Below are 10,698 nucleotides of genomic sequence, written 5' to 3'. Positions count from 1 at the left end.
CATCCTTTCACTAATCTGTTTAGGCTTGGAGTTCATCCCTTGCCAATTTATGGAGAGCTACATGAGGAGTAAAAAGACAGGAAGGAAAGAGTCTCAGAGTAGCTATTTACCACACATGAAAGTCTCTGGATTCCTCAGAACACTTCATCTTAATAGCATGCCAGATTTATAAAACCAACACAGAAGCATTCTTGAAATAAAGATGACATTTGTAATACTCTCAACTAAAATTCCAGGCAAGTGTGTCAGCCATGGTAATCAGTAAATAAGCCTAACACGTGGTCAGAAGGCAAGTTGTTTATTCTTTAGGAAGTTTAGACTATATTACAAGCTACCAATGTCTAAGAGAACCTCAATACATTTACATTCTAAAAAATATGTCATCTATATCATAGCAACACTAGTTTGACCCAACCTGCAGAAACCTATAAAAATCAAGACCAATTCTGTTGATCTGGAGATTAAGTTCTGAAAGCGCTTCGGTTCTGAAACTTATCGTAGAGGAAGGACTGCAGGTGGTTCCACGAGAGACACGTGCATGTACCTGAAATGAGACCCAAAGCAAGTTCAGCTCAAGCCAAGGACTTTGGTTTCATAAAATCTCATGTGGGCCACAGAAAACTTTCTAGTAGTTTTAACAGAAGGGAAGGAGCTAGCTGACTAGATGTACTACACGCTGACAAATTATAAATCTAGGCCCCTCCAAACTGATTTTCTTGATTTGACATGAAACCTTACTTTTCCATCCTAGCACCAGATATACAATTTGTTCTATTTTTAATTCTGAAATTACTATCACTCGTTAAAGCTTTAAATGGTGAGCCTAGATAAGAGAATTTCAGGAGCTTACTTTGAAGCCTTGTACTTCTCCCTAATCGCTTGCTGAGGTCGATGGGGTATACCCAGGCACACTTTATGCAGCTCACTCAGGCAAGGCACAATTTCACTTAATGAATAGCCTGTAAACGTAGCAAGGGTTTCTGGCTAATCAAAACAAAAGACAAAAGAAAATTGCATCATATAGCTTTATAAGATATCAGAAATCTGAAATCTTAGTAAGTATCCATGTTCATCTCAAAAGAAACTGTAATCCTTCCCTCAGAGACTTTAGAAATAAGATATTAGGAAAAACAGAGTTCTAAATTTGCTCATATTGTACAATTATAATGCTCAATTTGGGCACAGTTTATTCTCTCATGAGCAGGATTTTTTACCTGCCTCTAAAGAGCCTCTACTTACCTGTACACTTTATTTAAATAGAATATGAATGAGTCTTAGCCAAATTCAGAATAAAAAATAAGAATTCTAGAAAAATAAAAGTAGATGCCCCACTCTTGTAGCACAAAGTGAGCCTTCAGAACCAAATCTTAGGGGCCCATCTCTAATCTTGCCAACCGTCACAAGCCAAGAAGCAATGCTAACTGCCCTGTTCCTTTGAAAGCCTGATACAACCTCTGACCATCCTAATTGGACCCAGGTTATTTTACACAGAGGGGAAAAGTCAGCATCTTTTGCCTTGAAGTGGTCAATGCTTACACTACAACAGCCCTCCTTGCATAAAGGTGTGTGTTGAGGTTTCCAGACCTGCTTCCATTCAATGAGCATGCCACCACCATCCCCTTGACTTTCTGCAACCTCTGCTCCCCAGTGAGCTACGCCACTGAGTCCAAGCCATGAAGACTGACCTGCAGTACTCAGCAGCACGTTGTAGTCTGCTGGCAAGGCAACCAGTTCCTTATTAAGCTAACTAACTCTCCTTCATAAGAGGCCAGCCCATTCTAAGCCTTCAGGGTTACTGAGCAGACTTTAGATAGGCCTTGAGGTTCATCTAGAAAGAAGCAACTAGAATCTTACCCAGAAGTGCCTGTTCACAGTATAGTTTGCCAGGCAATAAGCAGCTGCAGCAATCAGTGAAGGAAGGTATTTCAAGAACGGGTCAGCTTCAAGGAGACTCAGTTCTGCTACATACTAAGCACAAGAGAGAAAATCCCATTGGAATTAGGAATTTGACTAAGGTTACAAGCAAACCTAGAAATGTCAAGGGGACAAACTGTCATCTTTGTTCAGTGTGCATCTAGTGATGAGTGCAGAAATAGATGCTCAAAATTATTCACTGGGTTAATAATTGCTATGCCTGTCCATAACCAGAATAACATTTACATTGTAATAAATTTCAAGTAAATTTCAAAATGGATAGGCAAGTATTTGGCCTAACCGTACAGTATACGTGAGGGTTATTTATACTAGTGGTGCAGGTTTATGCTGGTCAAGTAGCATTGCTCTGGCCACTGGAGCGGACTAGAGCCTTCATCCAAAGGCAAAAATATGTCCATGTTAAAGCTATTAATTTATCAGGCAAATACATGCAGTTCAGAGGCTAGAACAGTACCAGTGGGAACTTATCAAATTAAAAGAAACATATTGGGAAATTTATAGAGACATCCTTATTACTCTTTGCATAGCATATAAATACCAGATATATTAGATCATTATGGACGGAAACCAAGTTTTCCAAACCAATACTTTAGTGCCTTCAATTAAAGTTCTAGAACTCCAAATGACCAAATAGTGCTTCATTACTTAACAAGTTAGGATGAGATTAGAGCCAAATAGAGCCATATTTATCTTGTTCCCATTCTGTAAACCTAAGAGGTATTGCTTGCATGTGGTCTGTATATAACAAGAGAACAGTTTCCAAGCTTAAATTTTTTCTAAGACCTGGGTGATTAGACAACCCATGTCTGCCAAACACGATTACTAGTAATGTCTCGTAAGCAGAAGTCATGTTCTTAGAATTAGTTCTCTTCCAGTTGCCAAAAAGCTTTTCTGGGCCCAAGGCAAAGAACTGAAAAGGAAGGAAGAACTGAAGGAGGCTGCTTTTTTTATCCAGTTGGCACTGAAGTTCTTGGAAGTCACGTGGCCTACCTTGGCCAGGTTCTCAGTCCTGACACACACCCCTTGCCTCCTTAAGTACTGAAGGAGAAACTGGTTGGTGGTTGGCACTGTCAGGTCAAAAGCCAGGACCTTCAGGAGCAGGTGTTCCATTCTCAGCAGTTGTCGTTTTGTGTAGGTATCATCAGTTATATAGACAAACTCATCTACTTCAGGTGGATATATTTCTTCATATTTCCTACAAAAGGGAAAGAGTTTGGGGAAGTAAAGCTTTGACCCTGTGCTCTCCCTCTTGTGCTGTCACAACCATGCCTGTCACATGGCCCTTGCAGACTTAAGTATCACTTACAAATCACGAAATGGTACAGGTGTGAAAAGAGGAGGAGCTCGTTTCCAGAACAAGAACACGAGTATGACAAGGCTGTGTCGTACTTGCTGCTACGGGATAGTAAAGAAACAATTTCCAACTGGGAATTTTAGGTTTTGGCTTCTGATATGCTGAAAGATTCTGAATGACAGACATGTGGGTAAATTCCTCTTAATTCTATAGACTTCAAATCATCTTGTGGAAAAGAATGTTATGTTGAACACAATTGGTAGGAAAAAACTCCTTCAGTCTGGATTTTTTGAAAGATCATGTTCAGTTTTCTCTATTGAATTAGCAAAAGATGCTATGTATCTAAGAGATAGATGATGATACAATTTCACTGTTTATCAATTCTTTGGTTTTTTTTTTTTGTTTCTCCTTTCTGTAGGGAAATTTTTGCAAAATTTAAGGCATTAATAAGTATAATGTCTGAGGACCAGAAGAATAGAAAGGAAACTACATTCCGTAGCAGGTCACTTATATTTAAAAGAAGATTAGCCGCAACTAGCCCTTTCTACCCAATTAGATATTGTTATGAATGATTGATAGTAACAGGAACCAGCTAAAATAGTTTATTCACTATAACCAAATAAAACTGTGTTATTATGAGTCACTTGCTAGACCATGAAGAAGGGTTTTATATAACCAAAATCTCTTTAATAGGACATTTATCATACTAGACTACCAGCCAAAGACTACACCACAAATAGTTAATGGCCTCCTGAATTTGAGCTGATGGCTGCCTTAGTCATGATATTGAACTTCTTGTTAAGAGGATCTTAAACATCCAAATGGAAGATTGCACGAGTGAACATGTGGTAAGATTCAGATTCTCAGTAAACACTATAAAAATGATGACATTCTATCAAAGGAGGCATGGATAAGTTTACTTATCAAGCACTGCATTTCTCCAATAAATGGGAACGGAAATCAAGTGTTTTGACAGGCTGCAAGTTTCACATTATTTGGCTGAAGAACACTTACGAAGCCAGGAGAAGAGCTGCTGTCCTACAGCCTGCAGTTTCCCTCTCAGAACAGACATGCAGGAAAGAAAACTGTCCAGGAAGTTGACGGCCAGGTAGAGAGTCTCTGCCCGAAAGTTATATCTTCTCCCACCTCAACCAGCCAGTCTACCAGAATCGGTTCGCATGCCTTCTGTGATGTCTGGTTGTTTCCTCAGTAGTGCACTTGGGCCTGTGTCTTATCTGTTTGGGGAAAGAGTTTTGATATTCAAATAGTTGCTATGTTAGAAAGATTCGCCACAGAACAGTTGCTATTTTTAAAAATCTCATGAGCAAAGGTTAGCAGGAAACTCAGTCAAGAGCCAGATACATCTTACCATGGTATGGAAGAGAAAAGGTGAATTCTGGTTCTGTAATGCAATTAGTTAACAGATGACTTAAAAGGAGGGGGAAGGAAAATGGCAATAATCGTTATCCCCAAGAGTGAAATACTTAACATACAAACCCTTTGAGTCAAAGAGAAATAGTCCAAATAACTGCTACTCACCTCACAACTATTATTTTTCATAAATGTTCTCATGTTTAGATGTCACAAGAATGCCATTCACTAGTGGTTATGGCCAAGAGTGTATAACTATCTTAATATGAAGTGTTTGGGGTGCTGGAAATTGAAGGAGAAGTTGGGAAAACTCACTTCAGCTTCTCTAAGGTACTGATGAATTTCTTCAGCATATTCAGTCACATTTATCACATCTGTACCAAAATCTGATGCATCTTCAGACTGGGAGTGGAGAGATGGATCTACCAGCATAGGGGAAACTGCAGGGGGTTCAACATTATCAGGTAAGAACATTTAATTTAAAAACTAGTTCCATCCACTAACCCTCTACAGGCAGTTGTGAAAATAGTTACTACTTCAGGGTGTTCTCTTGCTAGTTATATGCTACTAAATGCTGCAGATGATTACAAAGACAGGGTACCATCAGCCACAGGTGAGTCCCATTACCTGTGTTAAAATCCAGCAGGAAGTGAAGGTCTGACTTGAGTGTGCTGGTGTGTACTTCATAGGCATCCTCAAATGCCATCCCCTCTCGCCCTGTGCAGCTGTCTCTGTCCCCTTGCTCAGGCTCGTCCATGTACATGTCAAATCCTTGCTTGGCTGGCACCTGAACCCTGCTGTCAGACAGCGCTTCCTTTCCAGCTGGAGGGAAGACATTTTCTGACCCAGAGAAACACCTGAGTGTTGTGATCCCCTAGAAAAGGGTTAAGTTTTTTGTTAGAGGCCCCCCCACCCCCGTAGCCCTCATAGGTGCTAAGAACCCATGTGACTCAAACCAGCAGGCTGGAAAGAGGAGAGGAATCTTAAATTGAAATATCTATGTCTGCAATTGAATTTCAGAAAATGAAGCTTCCAAAGGATGACTTTGCCCTTATCCTTGTCTACATTTGACATTTGGGAAAGGAGCTACCTAAAATTTGTCATCTTCCTCACGTATTTATCAAAGGGAACTCAAGATTATAGAAAAAAAGAAAAACTATAGCTCTCCTCCAAAGTGAACTAGGTACCACATGTGGGTGGAAAATTGTAAATCAGTTTTTGTGCTTGTAGCATGACAGGCTTTTATACCAACCCAGCAAGGTTCTTGACACACAGTTACTGAGTTCCTATTGTCCTCCTTAAATAGTTAACTTTTAGTCAACAGGCTCCTGTAAAGGTCCCATTTAAACCTAGTTACTTAGAAACATGATGATTTTAGAAATGCATACTACGCATAAATTCTCCTATAAGATGTAGAACCTTATTATATGACATAATGAGAATAATAAATGAGGTTCTAGACATTTTTAAAATACAGCCAATAGTATTTTCTCAGCAAATTAGATGTGAGGTGGAAGAAAAAGAAGGGTCAAGGATGACGAAGGTTTTGGGGTTGAATAACAGGAAGGATGGATATTCCGTTTACTGAGATGAGGAAGACTTTAGGAAGAGCAGTCTGGGGCCAGGGTTGGTGTTTGGTTTCGTCTAAGTTTGAGATGCCTACTGCATGATCCAAGTGGAGACATCAAGTAGGCAGCTCACCATGTGAGCCTGCAACATAGCTGAGAGGTCCAGACTGGAGATAGAAGGAGAAGTCATCAACAGATAGATGGTATTTAATGCCAGGAGACTTGAAGAGATTGCCAAGGGAGTGCGTGCAGATTCAGATCAAATACTAAGCCCTGGCACACTCTAGCTTTTAGATATTGGATGAGGAAGAACCAAGATATTGAGGAGGTGTGGCCAGTGAGCTAGGTGGGAAACCAGGAGAGAGCCGTGTTTTCCAGGCTGAGTGAGAAGAAACTATTTCAAGGAATAAAGAGTGATCAATAGTGTCAAATGCTGCCAATCAGTCACATAAGGAAAGGATTAAGAATTGAGTCAAAGACAACAAGAGAAGAATTTGAGACAGAGTATTCATTCAACAAACATTTGCATGCTACCCTGGCCAGGCACTATTCTAAACACTGGGAATACAGCAGAAAACCTGATGTCCAAAATCCTCATCCTGATGGAGTTTACAGTAGACAAACTCTCAAGAAACACTGCCATAAATGGGACAGTTGCTGCCAAGAGCTTTGTAGCTGAAAGGTTTTTAAGACTGAAAAAAAAAAAAATCACAATATATTTACATGCTTCTGGATTTAACCCAGTAGAGAAGAGAAGACTGAGAAAGAAGAGCTGATGGAATGATATCCTTGAAGAGGCAAGAGGGCATCAGGTGTGCTGCACACATGGGGGTTCACATTACATAAGAGCAGGGACACATGGGCCATGAAGCAGGAGGGGGATGGCAGAGTATATGATACATGGGAGCATGTGGAAATTCTCTTCTGATTGCATCTATATTTCTAGGAAAATAGGATATAAAGTTATTAGCTGAGAGGAAGGATGGAGATAGAGGCTTTGGAGGATAAAGAGAGACGGGAAAGTATAAAATAGAAGGTTTCTATAAGAAGGTTGTAGAGGAATAGAACCGGGAAATGTAGAGGTAGTGCCTGGCAACATAGAGGTTAGCTAATGGTTATGAATTTAAAGTGAGCATGGGAGTAACTACCAATTCATGAGAGGTTTTAGACTTCAAGTTTAAAGAAGTAAACATCGCTAAGCAAATTAAGTTTGCTAAAACCACCTTTTCTCAGTTTTTTCCAAAGCTTGTAACAGATTACTTTGGGTAATTTTCTCCCATAACCAGATGCCACCAAAACACAGATGCCTTGAACAGTCAGTAGATGAGTCAGTAGATGAGGCTTCTGATCTGGCCTCCGTCATGACTTTTTTTGGGGGGGGGGGAGGGTTCTTAAACCTCTCAAATTTTCTCACCTATACAATGGAAAGAATACCTGCCCACCTATTCCACTGTACTATTGCCAACTTCATTCCACTATAGATGTGCAGTACAGGCTTAAGGCACAGTTATGAGAAGGTTGTCTAATAACATACTTGAGGAATATTTTTTTTAATTTCAAAATTTATTCTTAAGGATCCAAACTCCTCATTCGCATTTTAAGTGTCTGAATTTGTTTACAGTCTGTTAAGGGAGGTACCTATGATCAGTTAAGCACAAGCAACTGATATCAGATGGCCCATGATCCGTTTGCCTAACTGTCCTTTGTCCTGAGGAGAAGTCGACTTTTGAAGCATGCATTTGGAAGTAATCTAGTATAGCCGGATCCAATCCTGATTCTAACACCATCACCAATGAGCTTAACAAAGGTTATCCAGGATGCTTCAGGCACAGCCTAGATCAATCTGAATACCACTCCAATCTGGAAGATCCCCAGTTCCATAGTTTATTTTGGGGCATTCACATTCCCTTTTAGCCCAGAACTTAACTGACTTTACATATACTTGACCTAAACAGTATGTGTTATTTCCTTGATATTGGCAAAATAACAAAGAAAATTATTCATGTTTCTAGTTGGAAAAGGGACCTGACAATGTGATCTTTAAAAAAAAAAAAAAAAAAAGTCAATGTCCCTATAGTCCAGATTCCATGGCTGAATACTCAAGAAGAGTTTGGAGGTAAAATTTCAAGAGAAACCCACCTCCCACCAAGACATGAGAGCCCTTCTCAACGAGTAGCCTTCCCGGCTCTTCTCAGGCATTACCTGGCCACAGGTCCTCCTGTACTGCCCATTCTCAGTTAGCACCCCTAGTACTGTTCTTTGTGGCGGATCCTGGCCAAGCTGGGCTCTGGTTATCATCTGACAGGCATCAGGACCTCGGGACACTGGAGCCAGCACTACTCCGCTCTTGGAGCTGCTGAGATGCATAGCCTCAGTCTCCACAGGCTACTGCTAGCAAGGAAGGAGAAACAGACAAGCCGGTTAGTCAACCTCTTCCACGAGGGGCTCCAGGAATGCAGCGAATCTCCAGAAGAGAGAGCACTGTGAGATATCTTCCCTGCAATTATTAGGGCTGAAAGGGCCTAAGTCACAGTGCAAGCGATCAAAGCTGCTTTGAACCAAAACAGTGATGTGAATCGCTCCAGGCTTTCTTCCAAGATCTGGTTGACGGCTGGAAGGAGAGAGAGAGAGAGAGAGAGACATCTGACAAACCTCCAAGCCGAGACACTAAGCCCCACGTTAATTGGGAGTCCAAACCTACAAGCCCGTGTCTTTCCGGGCTATGATGCTTATCCGTCACCCCACCACCCCGCTGCCTGCAAACAAATGACCCAGGATACATCACTGTGGGAAAGTACGTCCCTTTCCCAAGTGATAAGCAGGGTGCTCTTCCACGGCCCTCCTCCCACAAGACAGAAGGCCCCAAAACCTGCTTGGAACCCACAGCGGGCCTCGCTCTTCACCGTCTTATATCTTTATACATCTGTCTCCAACAATTAGCAAGTGCACACGAACACTGGGAATGAGGAGCCGCCGAAGGGGGCGGGGCGGAAGGAGACCGAGATGTTAATAGATTCCAGTCGGGGCGCCGAAGTCCCAGCTTTGGTGGCCCAGCGCTCAGAGCTATTTACTTTCAAGACCCGCTCCCGGCGTCTGTTAAATCGGCCAATCAGCGGAGCTCCCGGGCCTCGCGGGGGCCGTTTCCATGCCAACCGCAGGGGGCGTGCGCGCTCTGAGGCCGCATCGCTATGGCGTCCCCTCACCTGGCATGCTCCGGGTGGACGCACGCGACCCCTGCGCGTTCAGGGCCTGGTGGGGCCAACCGGCGACGGACCCCGGCTCCTCCTACCCGGACCTGCTCGGGCGTGCCCGGGCGGGCGGTCGCCGTGGGTACCCGCGCTTCTTGTGGCAGATGTCTGGAAGGGAGGAAGGAGGCCCGCCCCGCGATGGCCGGGGTTTGGAAGGGACTGTTTCCTTGAACCTGTTCTCCCAACAGCCGCTAACTCCTCCCGCTAACGTCTTTTCCGCGGCCCGCTCCTGAGAACCTTGGCTCGGGAGAGCGACGCAGGGCCCTCGGGGCTGCGCAGGCCGCGGCGCCTTGACGGCGCCCGCCGGAGAGCGCGGCTCGCTCCCTTTCCCCGGTTCACACACCTACACCTCCTCCCAGAGAGAGGCCAAGTAGCAGCGAGTTGGCACCTGGTTTGCTCCGGGGCCCCTTAATTCGTGGTGGCGGCGTGTCCTCGGTCATTTTGGGCCCTTGCGCACCAGAGGCCGCGCCTGGCTGGCCCGGGTTCTGGTGCATGTAACCCGGCAGGGCGGGAGAGGAGATCTGGGGTTTTAGGGTCGCACGTGGTGCTCGCAGTCCCCACGAGAGGTTTTCCCCGACGGGTTCGGCAGCCACAGCGTGAAGCTGGTCCAGGAACGCGGAGATAGTGGCCCAGGAAGAGGAAGGAACGCGGGTGGCAGCAATGGGGCCTGGGACGTTGAGGGGAACAGTGGTGAGCCTCGGAAGTAGGGGCGGGGGGGGGGGGGGGGGGGGAGGCGCCTGGCCACGGGGGGGGGGAATCCTTGGATCGGGGTCCATGGCAAGGGGGGGAGGAAGCAGGGGACATAATTTGGGGTAGAGATGAGGGTAGGGAGAAGGGACCCTGGCCAGTCAGGAAGGGAAGAGAGGTCCTTGGAAACTAGGGAGGCCTGGCACCTGCAGAGGTAACTGGCAAGACAGGTAGAAGAATCTTTATTTTTTGAAAATATTCGTGTGTGCATGCGCGCGTGCACACACACATATTACATATGTTACTGCTTTTGTCTGTTTTTATTTTTTTAAACACTCATCCCAAAGTTTCTAAAGCAGACCACTAAAACCATTCAAATGGCCGTTTTAAGAACTGGTTAGTTATCACCTTATTTTGAATGGAAATGATTGTTAATCTTACCAAAAATTTTTTCTTAAGTATTTATTAACGTGTTCACCCAGTGAGCTGGGTATGCATTAATTTAATGGGAGAATTGAAGTATTCTACAGAAAGTGAGGATGAAAGCGTTTGTTCGAGTCAGATGTTAAGGGGCAGTTGGGAAGCATCTTGGAAA

At 43.7% G+C, this 10,698-nt stretch overlaps 1 protein-coding gene across 1 annotated transcript; it reads right to left on the bottom strand.

Moving 5' to 3' along the window:
- Positions 1 to 341: 341 nt before the first annotated feature.
- On the bottom strand, positions 342 to 9,199 carry CCNA1 (cyclin A1). Its single transcript, XM_036831734.1, is given in 13 exon segments — positions 342 to 544; positions 851 to 984; positions 1,855 to 1,968; positions 2,926 to 3,130; positions 4,244 to 4,265; positions 4,268 to 4,366; positions 4,369 to 4,399; positions 4,401 to 4,443; positions 4,445 to 4,464; positions 4,916 to 5,040; positions 5,228 to 5,474; positions 8,371 to 8,556; positions 9,053 to 9,199. Coding segments are annotated over 12 exon segments (1,257 nt in total). The 5' UTR covers positions 8,536 to 8,556; positions 9,053 to 9,199; the 3' UTR covers positions 342 to 492.
- Between the last annotated feature and the right edge of the window lie 1,499 nt (positions 9,200 to 10,698).

The sequence above is a fragment of the Balaenoptera musculus genome, chromosome 18 (assembly GCF_009873245.2).
Source record: "Balaenoptera musculus isolate JJ_BM4_2016_0621 chromosome 18, mBalMus1.pri.v3, whole genome shotgun sequence".
In the NCBI taxonomy this organism is placed as follows: domain Eukaryota; kingdom Metazoa; phylum Chordata; class Mammalia; order Artiodactyla; family Balaenopteridae; genus Balaenoptera; species Balaenoptera musculus.
Note: the sequence above shows the minus strand (reverse complement) of the source record. Positions and strands in the feature narration are given on the sequence as shown.